General features: G+C 30.5%; 1 protein-coding gene and 1 long non-coding RNA gene across 3 annotated transcripts; one reads left to right on the top strand and one right to left on the bottom strand.

Annotated features, from left to right (window-relative positions):
* The first annotated feature begins 1,980 nt into the window (after nucleotides 1–1,980).
* LOC137830630 (uncharacterized) lies at nucleotides 1,981–4,552 on the top strand. Its single transcript, XR_011084248.1, has 3 exons — nucleotides 1,981–2,256; nucleotides 2,328–2,407; nucleotides 4,030–4,552. It is a non-coding gene; the product is annotated as an uncharacterized lncRNA (long non-coding RNA).
* Nucleotides 3,976–10,840, bottom strand: LOC137830629 (protein EMSY-LIKE 1-like). 2 transcript variants are annotated; one of them, XM_068638083.1, is made up of 10 exons: nucleotides 10,639–10,840; nucleotides 8,783–8,985; nucleotides 8,578–8,687; nucleotides 8,357–8,477; nucleotides 7,931–8,155; nucleotides 7,422–7,490; nucleotides 5,210–5,455; nucleotides 5,043–5,111; nucleotides 4,888–4,951; nucleotides 3,976–4,391 (listed from the first exon to the last, which is right to left on the bottom strand). In XM_068638083.1, the coding sequence occupies exons 2-10, from the start codon at nucleotides 8,867–8,869 to the stop codon at nucleotides 4,342–4,344; spliced, it is 1,041 nt and encodes a 346-aa protein (XP_068494184.1). In that variant the 5' UTR covers nucleotides 8,870–8,985; nucleotides 10,639–10,840; the 3' UTR covers nucleotides 3,976–4,341. The 2 variants fall into 2 exon arrangements, with proteins under 2 accessions (XP_068494184.1, XP_068494185.1); XM_068638084.1 differs by lacking the exon at nucleotides 7,422–7,490 and having other exon boundaries at nucleotides 10,639–10,800.
* Between the last annotated feature and the right edge of the window lie 10,405 nt (nucleotides 10,841–21,245).

Genomic DNA, 21,245 nt, shown 5'->3' with positions numbered 1-21,245 from the left:
TTTCAGTAGTTGATACTCAACGAGTCAATGTCACATTCGTTGAAGAGATTGAGTTTTCGTTTTGTTGTTTAGAGCTTTTTGATTTGGGAGGGAATTGGTGTTACAGTCAGATTTGTAATTTGAAAATTGAATTTTGCACAATTATTGCCAGCTATTGCTTCAGGGGATGCAGATTTGTCGGAAGAAATTGGCCAATCATTGACTATAGATTATTACAGAGAAGAGGGAAGTGAATTGGCTGAAATTTGAAAAAACTTAAATCTTTAATCAGAAAGATATTTTATTACAGGATAAAGTATGAACATTGCCAATTTTTATGGTTATATATATTCTTGTGGAGATTGATGCTATCTTAGTTTAGGTTAAAATAAGAGAGGAATAAAAAAGACAGATGGACTATAAAATTTTCTTGGAGTGAGGACTGTAAAAATGTATTATCTTTACATGACATTTGTAAAATACATTATGTGATAAGAGAAAAGAAAATTTTGTAATAATGATGAATAAAACTTTACCATTTTAATACACCTAGGAGTTAATGGTGGAGTTGTCATTCTTCTAATTCGATTCAAAATTCTATGGAACTATCTAATTTAATTCTTAATTCGGCCTAATCAAAACTCATAATATGCAAAACAGAAGTTGGGTCAACATGACTTTGTAACAGAATATATTAATTTTCCCATTATGTATTCTTAAACTAAAGAATAAAAGAAATGTAAAATTTAAATTAAGCTATATTTTATAAACAGACATTTTAAAATACTATAAATAAAATACGATGTTATACAATTATTATTATTAATAATATAAAGTAGTTTAAAAACTTATATTTTTAATAAAATATTAAAATAAAACTAGATTGGGATCACCCGACCACAACTTGATTTTAAAAAAAAGATTACATTAGATATATTAAAATTAAAATTCGTCAAAACCAACTTCAGACAAACCAAACCCAAACATCCACTTAAGCCTTGCCAATCTTAAAGTTGGGTAAACATTATACTTATTTTGTTTTAATTCAGGAAGCAAACAGTTTATTGAAAGATTAAATGGATTAATAATTTACAATTTTAAAGATCATTATACAACTATATTTATAAGATTTTCTATTACAATTACAAAAACTTAACTAAATGTTAATATGTAATTTTAAAATTTATTATATTCTTTGAGTCTTGAAAACGGTTCACACAAACATGCGTTACAGTAAGACATTCCTAAGATTTCAAACAAACAGACATTTGTAAGTGGAAAGTGTTTAATTCAAAATATTTATTTGAATTTTTGATAATTTTATCATGATTTTAACACAATTTTTTTAAAAAAATACATTAATTTTCTAAAAAATTAAACTTATTATATAAATATAAATTTTATTATGATTATAAAAATGAGAAACAAACTTTTTGAACCAGTCATAACACAACAAACATCTTTCTACTAAAAAAACTGAAATATAATTATGTAAATAAATATTATCAATTTATAATTCATAATTAATATATATATATATATATATATATATATTTTGGTGTTCCCGTGTCTTATATTCTAAAAGTTATATTATACGTATTTATGTGTCCGTGTATTCGTATAAGTGTTTGCGTTACATATATTTTATTATTTATTAATTTTAAGGACTAATTTAATCAATCATTACAATTTTAAAAAATAAATTAATTTATTTCCTATTTTATTTTAGTTGAAATGCGAGTAGGAAAGTCCCTAATTATTCTTAATAGATGACATTAAACTTAAGGGAAATACATTAACTATTTTTCAATAGAGGTAGGATAGTTATCTAGCAAGTAGAGTATGGATTATTACACTCAAATTTCTTATTTTTTAATAAATGTATATATAACATAATTTATAAAACTCTCTTAAATGATTTTAATTTTTTAAAATTTTCTAATTTACACAAACTAATTTGAATTTATATATATTTTTAATTTGATGAATCCTTAATAATAGGTCCCGCATTCCAAATAGCGTCGCGAATGGTAACTGTGTGTGGGGCCTACGCGAATGCGCGCTGTTTCGGCATTTCGCTTTCTCATCTTCAACCTCACAACACGTTGCGCAGAACGGCACCGTTTTTGGCTCGACATAATCCATCATACAACCTGAATCGCTTCAGCAAAGGGTCTTCGAAGTCCGAACGAAACGAACGTATGGAGCATCGGATTGACGTCGTTTCGAGACGATTTCCGAGGACACAGATCTCTTCAAACTGCTCAATTTCTTCAGGTACATTCAAATCCTCTTCATAGCCTGTCGGTTGTTCTGTTTTTCGCTTGAACCTGTCGTTTCGATTGTAGTCAAATGTCGTGGACTTTGATGATGGTTACGAGGATTTCGGTTGTTCGTGTTCTGATGCATTCTCACACTGCACTGAATCGTAAGTTGAAGCTGAAGGATTTAATTTCTTGAGATTTGTTCTGTTTCTGTTCCGTGGTTTTTGGTTGGGCATAACATCCATATGTTCATGACTTTAGGCACATGTTCTACTTGAAAACATTTTTCTTTATGATTTTCTTTTTGCTTTGTTCGTTAAATCACGCACCTTCGGAAGCACTAACATTTCATTGGTGCAAGTTATACTGAATTTAGATTTTTTAAACAACATATTGGCTTCGAATTTTTTGAATGAAAAAAAAAAAAAATGTATTGAAAAGGAAGACTTCACTGAAAACCTGTCAAATTTCGTCAATTTTGTTGTTCTCCAGTCATTTCACGGTTCAAGTGACAATAAGCTGGGTTTAGTCTAAGTAATATTCATTCCATCTAATTCGATTTGGTTTATACTGAAGAAACAATAAAAAAAAATTATGGTTTCAGTTTGATAATTTGTATCGAGTTGATTCTATATCCTTATTATTTGGGTTACTCAGGTGAAAATCAAATTTTATGGAAAGAATAGCATTAGAAACCCATGACATTGCATGTAAATTTAACGTATAATAATATCCTTCAGGTTCTGAATCAACTTCATAATCTGAGCATAGTAATTTTAGCGGTTGCTACGAGTTTGAAGCGTGTACTTTTTGTATCTTACAACCAAGATCAGATTTCTAGAGATTCCAATCCATCATATCTGTTTGTACTTCTTCCTGTAGCAATGACGAGGTAGTCGGTCGATTACTAATTTGCGCTCTTGTTCTTTTGTCATGGATGAGAGATAAAACTATTCAGGTAATGTTTTTCTTTGAGAATTCTTAGGTGCTTTTGGAGCAAACGGAATTTGACAGTGCTTTGTTGACATACTTAAGGAGTACATATTCTAAGTTTTTTACCTTAGGAGTAACTAAATTTTCGTCTTTCTTTTACGTACATATGATCCCAGCCTATAGTTTTAAACCTCAGTTAAGAGTTACGAGGAAATTAGGGATCTTGTCGCTGTGGTGTGGGAGGCTTCATTCTTAATGCAGGAAAAGGGCCGATTCTTGTGTTCCGGTGGCCATAGTTATCTTTCATTACTATGTTGGTATTTATAAATAGGATGAAAAGATTAGAAAAGTATTTACCTTTAGAAGGACTTATCTCTTGTATAGAATGATGAAGGATCTTAACTATGGTATATGGAGACGGCTTTTTTTACGACACCGTCCTTCTGTAAATTGATGGAATCCAATGATTCTTTGTGGTTTACGAGTCCGACACCGTCTTTCTTTGGTTATTAGATTTGCTAATTTGAGTCAGTGATAGTGTCCATGTTATCAAGTGATATATATATTCAGATTGCTATTATGTGAATTTGCATTGTCATGTTTCTTTTAATTTGCATCTGATGGGTTAAGGCACACAATCTTTGACTACAGGCCTTAGCTAATCAGATCCTGGATATTATTGGATGCGTTGAGGAATACCCATATTCACCTTAGATGCTTTTTGCTGCAAATGCAATTTGTCTACTGTTTCTTTTACTTATGGTTTCATGCTGTGTTGCAGGAAGAAAGCCAAACGAAATGCATGGCAAATTAATTTAGGATTTTACTAATAGTATTTTACACTTGCATGCAGACTGAAAAATTGATATTGATGTGCCTGACAATTGATAAGTTGGGGGGCTCTCTATTCAAAACCGTCACTGAGTTACAAAACTCGCACATGTGGCAACTTTCAGGGAGGGCAATAAATGAATGACAGAAAAAGCATCAGTAAGAAGTAAACCGTATTGGCCATTTGCTGCTGTTGGATCCTACAAGTGTGCATGCATAAGCTGACCACGCATTCATCTCTCCAAAATTAGAGTTTCACGAGAATTCATCAGAGCTTAAAGATAATGTTTCCTGTGCAACAGATTACATCCAACATGCAGTATTTCCTGTGCTCTTATCCCCTTTCCATTAATTGTCCATGCTGCAAAAACGGCTGTTCTTCATCTGTAAGCAAGGCACAGTGAAAAGTTACACAATATTTGTAATAGTGATATGCATACAACACATTTCTGCTTAATCTTTAAAACATTAGTTTGGTGACCGTGATCACCAATTGTGCAAACAATCCTCACACTGAAAGACAATGTTACAACAGTTTTATTAAATATGCACACAGAACTTGTTTTGTTTGCTTTTTTTCTTTCAAAAGTCCTCTTAATGAGCACAGAAAAAAAAAACAATTTTCTCAATAAGCGTAAGACAAACATTCGCTATAAAATAAGAGGCCCCTAATTACTCACTAGTACATCTCTCCTGTTCTGATCCAAAATGAAGAAAAGCATAAATGTTTTGCCCCAGTTAGATAAAAGTATAATAAAAATGTTGGATTTATTAAGTTACAAAAAGCTTATTTGTCTGACCTGAGCAAAAAGAGAAAAATATATAAGGGGTTTCAAATACAACAGTAAGCAGCATGATTATGTAGACGGCTAATTATTACCACTTTCACCATCAGATGCATCTGCAATCCTTGCAATGGCGTCAACAAGTGCTTGCTCATGCTCCTGTACAACAATTCAAGCAAGTGTGTGAACAATAATCATGGGCATAAACGTTTGATGATAGGAAAATCATGATGATGGATGGTTGACTTACTTTCAGCATTTGCTTTGCCTTCTCAAGCTCCATTGAATCTGGAGCACTTGTAGCAAAAATCCTTTCAACCTGTTATAATAACATCAATGTTTTTTTTTTAAAAAAAAAAACCTTCCCTGTTTATTCTTTTGATTTTAAAAAGGTTGCTAAGGCATATATCACACTACCTCCTTAACTAGAGAATCTGTGTTCAGTAATTCGATGTCATCCAAAACTCTCTTCCCAATACCATTTTGGGGTGGGTGAAACTCTTGTCTGGTATGAAGCCTGGGATGACCTCTCCCTCTTCCTGCACCTAAAGAATCACCACCATGGCCAAAGAATCTCTTAACGCCACGACCGTGCCCACTATGCCCACCTCTATGGAGTATGCCTGGATCTTCACCTTCCCATCTTATATCCTCTGGTGAGATCTGTAATTGATAAGGTATATTTATATGTCTGTAAAATATGACAGATAATTTTGCCCAACTTATATCATCTTGGTTATTGCAACATAATTTCTCAGTGTAGAAATAGTCAAATCATTTGCAATTATTTTACCTTGTACTATTCAGGATCTACATGATTTTGTACAAACAGCTTACACATTCAGAATGCATGAGGGTAGCAAAAATTATCCCTCAAAGAGTTAGGGACACCTTATTTTAATCTTATACCCCCCACACAATATTGTAGTCGTGTGAAACCATGAATCAGTCAACAAACAAATAGGCTCCCACATCAACCAAAAATATTAAAAGATATCCAGACATGGCTTCAACTTGATTATGATCAATTGAAAATTGTAAGTTATAAGTCATAAGCACTGAATATCCCAATGAACATTGCAATTTGCATGCTGGAATTTAACACAAATTAGGGTTCAACTGCTCCTAAACACTTTTAGTCCAAAAAACATGTTAAGAAAGATTACAAACAACACAACCAAAAAAGTTTATAATTATAAAATCCTAAATACCCCGCATATTTTCCCAAATAAAGAATTCAAATATTTTACAATATTTCTGATGGAGTCCTCAGACTACTCCAACAAGATTACAGACAACATAACCACAGAAAGTTTTATAATAAAAATCCTAAATCTTATCTTATGTTACATAATGATTTTTTCATTAATGTTTGAAACCTTTTCAAATAATAATAAAAAATCAATACCCCCATATTTTCTCAAATAAAGTATTCAAATATTTTACAGTATGCTAATCTGATGTTTAGTCAGCATGTTTGCTTGAGGTTTTTTGTTCAAATATAGTGGAAATCTGGTATCTTGTTAGAAAAAATAAAGGATTTCTCCCCTCAATACAGTGCCTACTTACAGAAATCGAGGGTCTTCACCTTGCAACGCTGAAAGGTTCCCATTCTCTCTTAAATGACAAGTCAAATCCCTCACAACCTTTCTATTTATATACAGCTACAGCATTGCTAACGTAAGCCCACCTTAATGGGCCCATTTCCCTACTTTCTAATAAATTCTTCGTATTTCTTTGACTAACTAACCTAACTTACATAACTATTATCTGATCTATCAAATTCATCAATGGTTGAAGTTGTAAAGTTCACCCATCCACAGTCTATGTTCAAACAGTGTTTTCCTGATACGTGAAATAATATTGCAAACAAGTGTAGAATGAGTTTGCACTGAAGAGATAATAAATGTGGCACAAATGAGGAAGGAAAATGGCCCATTTGACTCTAAATTGGATTAAACTTACAGAAGATAAGAGATGGATTCTACAATGCACCCTTCAAGGGCCAGAGTATAGATTCACCAGCTATCATAAAAAATGATTATATACCCTTTCTGTACTTAATTTAAATATCACCCTGTTAGGTTACACATAGATCTATGTGTAACCTAACACACCCCCTTTTAAAAGTTGAGATAAAACATTGAAAGTACATGCAAAATAAGCTATTGGAGTATGATGTTTCAGCCAGGGTACCAACTACCAAGACAAGATAAAAGGAGCTAAAGGCCAAAAAGAAGGACAATGGATTGAATAGCTTTAGTTTTAGGCCATAATAACAGATAAGCTGATAGGAGGATTCAAACTGCTTTTTGTGGAGGATGGATGCTGCAAATTCTGCTATCCCTTAATATGTTCTCAGTGTCCCATTGGTACTAAGACACATAAGACTTGCCTTCTAGATTTTTTTTTAAAGGAAGGTTATGCTACAGGCAAAAAAAATCATTTGCTTACTTATCTAGTCTTGTCATCTTTAAAAATATTTTATTTTTTAGTCATTTCATATTATTAGATGTTAATCTTTCTATTAACATTTTTTGCAAATGCTAAACTCAAAGTAACTATTGAAATTTTAAAACCTAATTAACTATTGCTGTTATATATGCAGCACAGCATACGAAATATATACCTCTTTGAGATCAACCCATTCCCAAGTCTCATGTACTTTATTAATATCATAAACCAAAGCATGCCGACCCTGCGAGAAAGAAAAGTCCAAAAGTTCGATAAAAAATTACTGAAAAAAGTTATTAAAAAAAGCCTATCATGCTGCCATGAACTTTCAGGATTGGGCCCTAATCACTTTTCAGCTTTTTTTATTTCCATCACGATTAAAGGACCAATATTTCATTATATATCCTACAAGAGTTTAGAAACGATAGAGAGACACATTTATCCTAAATGAAATAAATACAAAATGTTTGCATACTGTTCATTCTTTAATTGGTGCATGGGGAAACCAAACCAAAAGGCATCCTACATGTGGGCAAAACAATTCAACTACATAAATCACCCTAAAGGGCCTAAACATAAAATTCAAATGAGAATCAGACCAGTGACCATTCAAATGTGTTCACCAGGTAAAATATAAATGCAATAATCAAGAATTTTTAGAACTAATTTAAGATCTAAACATACATCTGCAGGGTTGTAATCAGTTACAACAGCTTCATAAAAGTGGTTATCTTCAGGCCACCTAGTCCAAACTTTCTTCCCAATCAATGGATCAAAGGCTGCTGCTTCAGCAGGTGCATTGGATGCAAGAGCACTAGCATTGCGATTTGAAAAATGCCTACCTCCAGTAGGTCCAGCAGAAGTATATTGTGCAGACTTCACTGAAGATAAAGCAGGCAAGGACTGACCCTGGTGCCAATATTGGTGGAAAATTAAAACCAAATGGGCAATAATATATCTCTTCTGTAAGAATTTAAGTGCGGTAAAATTATGGATTTTGGCCTCTGGATCCTAAAACACCCGTAACAAATGCAGGCAATGAATATGAACATACAAAAATGTGCTATCAAAGCCCACATCACATCATATATTATAAATAGAAGATGGTACCGAATGGGATGTCTTCTGCTTTTTTCGGGAAACTGAAACAGTTGGACTAGGTAAGATGTCATGAACAGGCTGAGATGTGCTGCGCCTTGCAGGTTGGTAACAACCAGTTTGTCTCCACTCCCTGAATTGAATTTTCAATCACATAACATTATAAAAGTAGCAGAAAATGGCCAAAAAAACTTTTTTCTACACTATTGCCACTACTCAAATAATTTCCAAACCTAATGCGATGAATTATTTCATCAGAGTTAACCCTGGTAAGAAGCTCTCTGTGTTCATCATCCGAAACCCTTAACTCTTTTCTAAGCTCAGTTATCAAACCTTCCTTCTCCTGATGAATACATAAAATAAAATGAGATAAATCTTTAACACAGGAAAATACAAAGATGATACAAAAAATACATGGGGGGAACCAATGCTATATACCCATGTAAGAGCATCAGACTGAGCTTTGAAAGCACGCAAGACAGCAGAGTAAGCTTCCTGTTCAAGTTGATGAATTTGAGCCTCCATGTCACAATGCAATTAAAAGTATGTAACAGAACCTATAGAAGATTTTTCATTGCCAGTAACACTGCTAGATCTCAGAACTCTATTCTGATTTGAGGAACAAAGATCATCAGCAGTACCTGAAATTGTTTAACAAAAAAAGTACTTAATATAAGAAATAACAATGACACGTTTCAAAGATTCAAAGTTCAAGTCTATTGTTAAGGATATTGATTCATGCATTGGAAGAGAAATTTCGTTATAAGTGAATGCTGGTTACACAAATTATTTCTTTAAGGACATTAAAAGTTCAAGTTTATTTTGTTAAGGATCTTGATTCATGCATTGGAAGAGAAATTTCTTTACAAGTGAATGCTGGTTACACAAATTATTTCTTTGTTCTAGAAACAGAGGGCTGGTTACACAAATTATTTCTTTAAGGATATTCAAAGTTCAAGTTTATTTTGTTAAGGATCTTGATTCATCCATTGGAAGGAAAATTTCTTTTTAAGTGAATGCTAGTTACTCAAATTATTTCTTTGTTCTAGAAACAGAGGAGTCTTGACTCTTTAAATGTTCTTTTCCAATTTTATCATTGATCATACACACAATCAATTATCTTTACTTCCCTACCTCTATTAATCTATTTCAATTTTCATTTTCAAGTTTATTCAAAAATTTGAGTAACTCAAATGATTGATTCCGCAGGATTTTCATATTAACAAAGAATAATGTCTAAAAATATAATTCAATTTACAAGCATATGAAAGGCACTGGCAGAAAATGTGACAAGGCTTCTACGCATTCAAATTTTAATGCGCACACACAACACCCACTTTACAATGAAACAATTTTGATATTAAAAGGATAAAATATAATCCAAGTTCAAGGTTCTGAAGAGCATCTTTAGAGATTTCATGCATTAGGGTTGTAGTTTCATTCTATAATTTCTTCTACCCTGCAGAACTCAAATGAAACAGATATTTGGTTCCTTCAAACACCTACAAAACCAACTTTTGCTCCTTATCAACCTTCTTGATCATAACACACTGCATGTCATATATACACACACAAACAAAATAAAAAATCCATCCCAGTGAGAATTTCCCTCTTATAACGTGTAGTAGCAAATTCCAATTTCATGCATTCAAACATAGGTGCTGCAAGCACAAATACCAAACAAATCATTTCTATCTGATTGCTCACTGGATTCAAGTTCAAGTTTTGTCCCCTTACCAACTTAAACAGTCTCCATACCCCACACCACCAAAAACTAACCTCAGTAACCATTTGTCCACAGTAACATGTGCCACCAATCATGCTCAATCTTCACACACGTTTACAAATTACTAAGCACATGCGCAATACCAACAGAAGGGTATCTATTTGCATTATATCATCACAAATCTATATACAAAATTGATATTAACACTGTATAACCAAGCCAGAAAAATTCACACGCCCTAAATTAAAAATATTCTTTTCGCCTCCATTTCATTTGATATTCTGAAAGTTCAAATCCAGCTAAACAAGGGGTTAAACTTAAACCCTAGCTGAACATTGTGCACATCAATGTCACAGTGCCCAATTTCAGGAAAGTTCCTAAAACAAATAATCTTCAACATAATAGCAGCCAATTAAAAAACTATCGACCCCACGTCCAGGAATTTCGAAAATCGCTAAAACAAATTAAAAATCATTTTTTTTCTCACGACAGGTTGAGGTAATAAGAAAAAAGAAAACCCTAGAACGTTGTTTGGACGGAGTGGGAGGAAAGGGGCAATGGAGCTCACCGGGTGTGTCGGAATTTGACAGTACGAGGAGGTTAGAACAATGGGTGAGAGAGCGAAGAAAATGTGCTCGGAAGCGCGTTTCGGTTGGAGAAAGTCAAGGTTTTGGAGAAGAAAATGGGTTTTAGTTTTCAGTTTGGGAGAGAGAAAACGACAGAGTCAGAGGTGTTGGATGTGTTCCTCGTACGAGTTATATAGTAGAGTCGAGTGGACACAAAAAGCAAATGAATAGAAAAATAGATTTCGTTTTGGTTTGGTTCAAAGAAACCATATCAATGACAGGGTATGTATTATATATTATATATTATATATAGGAACAAGAAAAATAAATTATAATTCAGTTAATTAAATTAGGAAAATAGAGTATAATTCATTAAATATTGATTTAATTCACAAAAGTTTTTTATTTGGTGATATTTCAATGTTTCTTGGAATAGTTATTCTATTAACAAAAATATTATTTTAATATGAATCAGATAATTATGGTTTATTAGGAATTAAAGGCATATGCTTAAATGCCATACCAAATTTGTATTGATAATAATCTTAAATTTAAAATATTTTTATTATAACAATTTTTTATTGTAGTACACAGATTTAAGGTATAATAGAATTTTAAAATTAAGACTTGGTATTGCACAGTATCTAAGATTTTAGGAATAGAAAAAATTCAATATAAACTATATTAAATTATAGTAACTAAATTAATTTTTAAACTGTAAAAAATATAAAAAATGTAGATTTTATAAAACTTAGAACAGTTACTTAAAGGTGATAAAGTCTAAAGGAACTCACTTAAAATACAATAAGATTCATTGTAGTTTTTCTTTTGTCTACAGGATTTGTCAAACTCAAGCTACAATATAAGATTAGCAACAAATAAGGTTCCCTGCATTGAGATTTATGGTAGTTAGTTAATAAGACTCATAATAGTAAGTTCCTTGTAAGGAACTAAGGACTTTTCATAAATTACACTCCTATAATTAAACATTAATTTAATATCGATAAATTTAATTACAATTTTGTTCATAATATATAATTTATCTCTTAGTCGTCTTATCTTATATTAATGTTTCATGGATACTCTTATATTTTATATAAGTTTGTTATTTATCTTATTTTCAATAATTGTTTCAATGTAATGTCTTTGTTTTACATTACTTTTTCACATTATCTGGGTTTTTTTTTACAAGATACTTTTAAAACTTTTTTTTTTTCTAATTGGCAGCATACGACAATGATATTCATGATTATAATCTTCACAATCAATTGAAGAACTATGTTAGAATACATCATCTAATACGTTATGAATTTAAAAACCTTCATTCACTTTGAAAAGTTTTTTATAATTTATATTTCCATTTCAGTTACTCTCTCCAAAACCACCATGTATGCAGGAAATTGAATTTGTCACTCACATTTTGTGAATAGATCTTATCTGCATTTATCATAATGTCTTTCTCATTGCATCCATCTTTTTCTCTATGATTATGAATTTATTTGTGTTAGTTAACAAACTATTCAACTGTTTTGTTGATTCAAAGTAATCAAATTTTCAGTTGAGTTGGTTCCTTTTTTAAAAATTGATTTCGGTATTAGTTGTAATTGTCTCTAATTCTAATAAAAAAATTCATTTTCAGTTTGATCAACTTATTAGGTCTTTTGAAATGTTGAGTCATGATTGAGTAAGGAATTAGTCATCTTCTATTAAGAGTATAACGCATGATTTTTTTACTTGCTAATTTTCTCTCTGTGTTACCTCCATATTGATTATTGTATTAGTCGAACTTGTTCGGATCTTCACCCAAACACTTAAGTGTAGTAGCTCCATTAGACAGGTCAGTTTGAGAGATACCTAGCTCGATCTGAGGTGAATAACGGGTCCAGTGGTTTGTCATGAGGTCGGCCCAAATGATTGACAGTCCATATTGAAAAAATAATTAAAAACAAAATCACATGGTGAATAATTGAGGTGGTTAAGCTATTAGGAATAATGTTGCATGGCACCCGAAAAATAAAGGAACACATTAATGAAATATTTTTGTTGTTGAAATTGTTGAAGGAGTGTCTATAAAAGGGTTTAAGACCTTGAGTAAAGAAAAGTTTTTTTGAGAAGTCTAGACTAATATAGATTTTATAGTTTGAATGTTTTCACTGACTTGATCAACAGGTGGAACCCCCTGTATTAAAACGACATCTCAATTCAGCAGCATCAAGCAGAGATAAGACAACGCAGAGTCCACCACGAAGCCCGACCGAAGTCAACAGACAAGAACAATTACGATATCATCCAAACCAATTGGAGACTCATACATCAATTGAGATTCAATTTAGTATGTAATTGTTAAGAACTATTTTTAAAATCATTGGAGACCTATACCACGTAGTGAGATTTGTTGTTGTTGGTGGATACATATAAAAAGAAAACTTTGTGAATTATGACTAGTAAAAAGCAGTGGTACATAAAAAATGAAGATTTGAGAATTATCATTGAAAATGGGGGCAAGTGGTGATTGATTTTGCAAAAAAATTGATATACCTTTTATAACAATACTAATTGGGATCCACTTGGTAAAACACAAATAAGATTGGAGTTTGATAGCAATACAAGAGTGGAATTTGTGGTTGATAAATTATAAGCAAGATTGCGTGAAACAATTTATAAGACAATTCTATACACACTTCAACATTAAATTTAAGTTGTAATGGAACATTTATGCTTCAAATTGGTTTCACAACAATAAAAAAAATGTATAATCTTATATTAGAAAGGTCATAAAAAATGTACAATTTTTCAGTGGTAAAAAAAGAAAAAGACTTATATCATAGTTCATATCAAAATCTAATTTTTAAAGGCTATTAAAATCAAGAAAAAAATCTTAAAGAAAAAACTTTTGTTTCCTCCACGGTGAGTCCTTGTAAGAAAGCTTTTCACCTATTTGTCTTATTTCTTTTCAAACCCATTTGAAGATGCAATGCATCAAAGTCATGTAAGGTTAAGGATCCTCATAATTTCTTATTGCACCTCCATAACTTTTAAAATGACCAATTTATTATTCCAGAACAAGCTTATTTTTTTCTTCCTCTCAAAAAGTGAGGCAGTCATGGAGAACACATTTCCAGTAAAGAGAAAGTATTTTAGTCTTTGTTGTTAATACGAGAGTACATGTAATAATCATGGGGTGCAGGTAGAAAAATCCTCAAGAGAGGTGGGTCAAGGCCCATGAATGTAGCACTAGTGACACATGGACATTGTCTTCATCCTCATATCTAGAAGTTGCACTCCTATAAAAAATATATTCAATTTTAACTTTTTAAAAAATTATATTTTAAACTATACAATTTAAAATTCATATTTTGTATTTCAGATAACCAATGCAAAAAGGAAGTAAGGTTCCCTTCTTTTTAGTGTCATCCTTCCACATCGAAAAGTGAAGTGCCGCAATCCCATTCATAATATTTTATTCACATAGACAAAGCATAGCACCCAAAGTGTATATTAAAATGTATTCAAGAATGTATACAAAACTTAAAATAGTTTTTGAATTGTATAATCTATTTTTTTTTATTATCTAATCTATAACAAACTAACAAAAACGATAATGAATATAAAACAAAAAATCATGGAGGGTACTTTTGACATTTAATCCCAATAAGGGTGCAGATTCAAATCATAGGGGTGCAGAATGTAATGTTCATAACACACAGGCTAAGTGGAAAGTAGTACGTGGGCTTCGGTACTCAGATTTCATAGCCCAAAATCGCATATTCACAGGCAAATTCTTTCTACACCAAATATTTTTGAACCTGCACTCAACATAATTTTAAAATTTTAAAAATATCATTTATTCTGAAAATGAAAATTCAGGATTGAAAATAATATATTTCAGAAAAATAGATCAGGAAGAGATTTTTGTGTTCCGAAAATAAAAATTCAGAAAAAAAATCAAAAGTCCATTTCGAATAAGAAAATTCATAATAAAAAAATAGAGAATTTTCGTCTTTTTCACTGAAATTGGGAATAGCGAGATGGTGCAGAAAGCAATTGCCCAACATCTAATGTTTGGAGTTTTTTTTTTCTCTTTGGAGGAAATTATATTTACCTTATTTCTAGTTTGAAAATAGATATTTGTATATATTTTTTTATTTTTAATAAAACGATATTTATCTTTTTACAGTTTGTAAACAACACTTTCATGTTTTTAATAAATTAACTCACATGTTTTATGTTTTAACAACGTAATTCACCTTTTATTTTGTATTTATAATTTTTTAAACTTTCTATTTTTTTAAAAATATCTATCCTTTTAATATTTAATTTTATTCAATTTTTAGCCAATATACATTTTTTAAAAAAATCTGCAGGGAAAATATTTCTTTCATTTACATTTTGGGTATTAATTAAATTAAAGATATTAATGAAAAAAAATAGAAATTTAAATATGATGGATAAAAAAGAACACATTTTATTAAAAATGGTATCCACACAAATGGTACTGAACTCTTGAAGATTAATCACAATTGATATTAGTATCGTAGTTTGTTAAAACAATGAAAAAGTAATGTGAATGCATCTGATGTGAGATTCTTCCATTTTGATTGTATAAATTATTAATTAAGTAAACTTTAACATTAATTAAACCTAGACAGCACAGGGATCACATGGCTTAACAGTAACAGACAAATACTTCCATTATTACGTGCCTATCTCCCAAATTGTTTCTCATCTTTAATCATCAAATCCTAAAATTGTTCAATTATTAATCCTACAAGTCTAACCTAATCATAAATTTAATTACTTGTTTGCAGAATTGATTAGAAATCAAAATTTGTTTTTTGTTTTGTTTATTAAGAGCAGATGGTATTTGTGATAAGATATAAACAAGGTGTTGAATCAAAGAACGTATCTATGCAATGTATTTCTCACTTTTGAATCACTCACCATGCTCTTGTCTCCTTCTTACATAGTCAAGTGAGACATAAATAAATCATCCATTAGAGTATTTAATTATTAAAAAGGAACCTAATTTAATTTTATAAAATTGGTTTGTACACAATATATTATAAATGGTATGAATGATTTGATAAGTTTAACAAACACTCGTTACAATAGGTTAAAAAATGATTTTGATGTTAAGAATTAAACTTTAAGTCTAACTCAACCTCATAAAACAAACTTATGAGATGATGTTTGCATACACTAATATACTATAAAATGCTATGTGAGACACAAACGACGTTTAGTTCAGGATGAGCTTGTCTTCTGAGACTGTTAACGACGTGTGGAGAACTATCTGGGTAGGGGTGGTGGGAGAAATTTGGATTCACAGGAACAATATCATTTTCAACAAGGTTGTGACTGATGCGTCTGAAGTGTGTGTTTTGATGCAAGTAAATGTTTGGTCTTGGATTTCTACAAAATTGCGTTATGCTTCGTTTTCTTTTTCCGATTGGTGTCTGGACCCTTTGGTATGTATGAGTCTGGTCGCTTGAAGCGATTCTTAGACTTCTAGTTCGGTTAGCGTTTTGGTTTAATTAGTTTGTTAGTCTTAGTTAGTTGTTGGTTTTTGCTTTCTTTGTATATGAGTTGAACCACCCTGAAGTGGTTTACATTTATTTATTTAATTGCTATTCTCGATAAAAAAAAAATCTTTACTCGGTGTAGAATTTTCAACGTTAACAAATAAGATGGTTAAAGAGAAAGATTTGGTGGAATCTGAAAAATGAAAATGATTAAAGATTGATACAGTTTTCCAATAAGAACAATAAATCTTTATCCAGCAATCCTTTTCAACAGGGGACAATGTCAAAAAAAGTAATAAGGTGAATGTCCTCTCTCAGAAGTGAGGGGAGCACATAGCATCAGAGAGAGACCACTGTAGCATGATCTACCTGTCTGCTAATGGGACAGGGTGTGTGCATCTTCATCACTCTAATTTACTAACCTAAGGGGGACCAACATTTTAATATTTTTTTTTATCTGGGTCAATGTTAAGATTCTTGATCTTTACTACTAATGCATCTTCTCCTTTCATTATGATTTTCTTGTTGAATTTTCAACTAAAGATTTTGAAAAATATTCAAATACAGACACTGAAACAGAGGAGGATTGGAGCAGGTGGGTTGGGTAATTTGTTACTAATCTTATCACGTTATCTTTGGATGACACACTATTTCAACTGTTTTTTTTAACTCTTGGAAGAGTTTGTGTAAGTGTTGATTATCAGCCATAGTTTTTTCAGCTAATTTTATTAACTTTTTATTAACAAATGTTACACAATGAAGAATCTTGCTAACCAGTACCTAAAAACACTAGTTAAGGAATTAATACATGAACACTTAACAAAAACTATAGACACAAATTTAAGCATCCTATTTAAAAATATCTTTTAAATTTTTAAAATGATTGATATTCACAAATAAAATTTATTCTAAGAAGTGAACTTTAAATTTAATTCAATTTTACAAAATCACTCTCATAAATCGAATTTTGCACCATATCTCGTGAATTCCATTTGACCAACAAATTTTCGTTAAAATAAATTATTTCAATCTATAAAATTTACACTAATTTATATATTATTATATATTATAAAATCTCTTTATCTTTTATCCACCTAACATTAAAAAAAATGTTACTAAAACCCATAAATAAGTCTTGGAAAAGACCAACATATGCATGCTCTAATCTGAATTCATCTTTTCCCAAAATAAACTTGGACAATGGAGAATTTTCCAAAACAAGGTTATTGTAAAATGTAAAATGAGTTGGGGAAAACTATGGTCTACATGTTTTTTAGTATAGGTTCAATTTGAAGTCAAATTAGGTTAAACATGGATTCATGATTTACCTTTAAACCAAAAGCTCTTCTGTTAATATTCGGAATGTTAAAATGGATTTTTTTTTGAAGTGTTTGAATGGTGCTCCCTCGACAAGAAGGGTCCTTCGTGCACACAGAGGAGGGGCAACCTAGTAAAATGAATGTGTTAACACATTGATTGGTACGGTTATGATCCTTTCTCATTCATACATATTTTGGCCACAACCCACATAAACAAACAATAGCAGACAAGTGAGTGAGGCCAAAAAATGCTTTAACAAGGGATAAGATATATGTTGTTCTCCACTAATCTAGGACGATACTTAGGTCCCAGAAGACATGGCGCCGTATCATTTCTTATACTTTTAAAACTAAAATCCAACACCATGCATTCTCATAATACACACTCTTAGCAACTTCAATTTCAGTCTAAATCACATCTTAAACAGAATTTGATAAAATTTAAGAAAACATTTACTGTCTTAATACAATTTTACATTCGATAATCATGATTCTGAGATTTCAAATAATGCAGATTAATGTTATGCACATCACACATGGTTCTGGTCACAGCTAGCTGCACTCCCTGCCATTGCATGCATTAATTGCAGTTTTTGTGATGCAAACTGTGGCATGAGATTTTTGTTTGCATATTATTTTATCGTTTTGTAACTGTCAATGTATCTTCTATTCATTGGACTCTGTGTATGTGTTCTGGTTTACTCATTTTATGCAGTGAAACTTCCATGATCTCAATCAACAATACTTAATTGGGTTTATTGAGAATCGTATAATTATTGTTGCAATATTATAGGCTTCTGAAATATTATTGCCTAGGTACCCTAGATCAGAAAAATATTTGGTGGTTCAGAATTCTACTGTTCAGGTTCCTCTTCACATAGTACTTTGTTCCTTACTATATGATATAAAATATACTGTGAAAATAATTAAGTCCTGCCACAACATTGGTTACAACTTTTCTTTAATTATTTTCATTATCCATAATTAAAGTTAATTATTTCATTAATCACAAACTTCTATGCATTGTTTTCTTTCTACAAAACTTTTTCATGAACTAAGCCCGTGACTCACTTTTCTTTTTTAAATTTTTCCTTATGTTTGGTTGGATATGGATGCAAGTAGAGTTAATGAAATTAAACAAGTTGATGGTATATTTTTATTTTTTCTACTTTTTTTTTTAATTTGTGTTTCAATATAGTCAACATAGTCTCACATTTTCAGGAGTTGAGGTTAATAATAGTTATATACTTCTTTTTTCTCTAATCCATCGATGTGCCATTTAAAGACAAAATTGTAACGAAACACTGACATCCAAAGTGAACAATACCTTGAATGCAGTGATTGACTCTAATGATCCTATTTATCAAACTTGAGGTTTTATACTTTTTTTTTCTCCTCTCACCCACCGAAACACATTTTAAGAACAAAATCGTGATAAAATAATGACTTCCAAAACAAATAATATCTCAAATACATGATTTACTTATTATCTTTGGGATTTGAAGTCAAAATAATTTTTATTTTATTTCTTATACAGTGTTATTTACTCATTTTTTTTATCTGCTTTATTTATTTTCTTTCAATAAAAAAGATGTCTTGCACTGCACATGCAAAAGTTAGGCCCACTTTGTTTCCATTGAAAATCACCTTTATAGCTATAATGACAAGCCATGACCTAATGTGACCATGGATTCTTCCTCTCTCTTTATGGTGGATTAGGATCCTCCCATGGAGTCCCATCCCACCATAAGTGTTATCATAATCTATTCCTATATATTATAAATTAATTTCTCTTTTCTTTATTAATAAATACTTTATTTAATTACTGACAATTTACCATATTCAATCACAAACTTTATATAAGATAAATTTATTTATTTTTACAATAATAACTTAAAAACACATGTAAACAATCATTTTAAATAATTCTTCACATAATTTTTTTTTTATAAAAGTAGTGAATTAAAATTAATATTTTGTTTTTAATTAAACATCTTCAGTATTTTCTTTTTTCTCCTTCTTATAATTTGCTGATTTTTTTTTTATCCCTTAATCTATCCTTCTACCTACATTCTTTTAAAATATGTAAGCAATGTACCTCATCTTATATATTAGATACTCAAATTGAAAAGGATGAGACTCTCACTTTTCACATTTAACTAAAAAAAATATCTCAATCATCTCAAAGTCTTTCCATTTTATCATTATTTGTGTGTACATACTTAATCTTTTACTATTTTTAACTATTTATGTCTTTCCATTTACCATTTTTATTTTGTTTCTAAACTAAATACCATATTAAAATTAAGATAAGATGCGCAGTTAAATATAATTGCAAATAAGCATATACTAATTTATAATACCTAATTATAAATATAATTACAAAATCTAAAATATAATTTACAAATAAAAATTTTACATAAGTACTTACTAAAGAACCCATAACAATTTATTTACGAGGCCTACTAGTATATTTGAAAATAAAAATATTTATGTCACTCATGATGAGTGAATCTTCTCCCATTTGAATGATAAATACTCTTGTTAATATTATGGTTAAAAAAGAGAAAAGGGAGAATTTAATTCCATTTTTAAGAAATTAATCTGTGATCTTTAACAGCAACTCGTGTATAATCCTGATTATAATATTTATTTATGTAATACATTATTAATTATTTTATATTATATTTAAATATTTAGTTACATATCAGATTCATGGAAATTATAAAATTGTTATCGTAAAATATAATAATTCTTCACATTTCCACACCGAACATTTGGAAGCCTATTTTAAGTCTTCATTTTATGTTGACATTTAAATTTATTGCCCTGAAACTGTTCTTTACGTCATTTTAAATCAAACAATACATTTTTATATCGACGAATAATTTATTCCGAATTTTATTATAAATTAATTTAATTTTTTTGCCAAATTAACTATATTTTTATAATTTAAAATTAATATAAAAAAATAATTTTCACTTTCCAATGTTTTGTAAATTAACATGATTATTTGATAGATAATTATTATTATTTTTTGTATAGAGAGAAATCAAATTAAAGCCAAACTTCACCATTCGTTATAATCTAATACTTTTGAATTAACAGCTGAAAAAGCTCTTTCCCCCAAAAACCACTGTTACACTGATTTTCATATATAATATATATAATGCAGGTCAATGGTTATTTTCGTAAGAATTGTATTTTATCCAAAGTTGTGTTGAAGAAGAAAACCGATTCCTCCTCGTGTATAAATACAATTCCATCTACCTAATTAACTATAATTTATTTCATTTTCAGTGGGAATTTAAATTTCATTTTTGTTCAAGTTTTTTAACATGCAAATTACTGCAGATCACATTGTTTTTGTCAACGAAAATAAGAAGAAAGAGTGAGAACTTTTGCTGCAGTTCATTCTAATTAACAAAGTTTCCATGACTACGAACACAAGCATTGTTCAAATTAACCCCATCTCATAGAATTGTTCAGCAACCCAGTTCACGTGTTTCACTAAACCAACCACACACCCTTCCAGAGAAATTGTTACATGAAAACATAGGACCACCACATACGTATGGTAGTAGCCGGTTTTCATGTAACTGTAATGATTTCTGTAATTGGTCGGGACTGTGACAGTTGTTTTATAACATGTAATGATCTGAGAGAAGTTTGAGAAAAAGAGTAAGAATTTGAAGATATGCTTTATCTCATAGTCTCCTTCTTATGCAAAACGATTTGATGTAAAAAAGTGACTATACCAAATAACCA

The sequence above is a fragment of the Phaseolus vulgaris genome, chromosome 7 (genome assembly GCF_000499845.2).
Source record: "Phaseolus vulgaris cultivar G19833 chromosome 7, P. vulgaris v2.0, whole genome shotgun sequence".
Lineage (NCBI taxonomy): Eukaryota > Viridiplantae > Streptophyta > Magnoliopsida > Fabales > Fabaceae > Phaseolus > Phaseolus vulgaris.
This window is presented reverse-complemented; position numbering and strand designations above follow the sequence as displayed.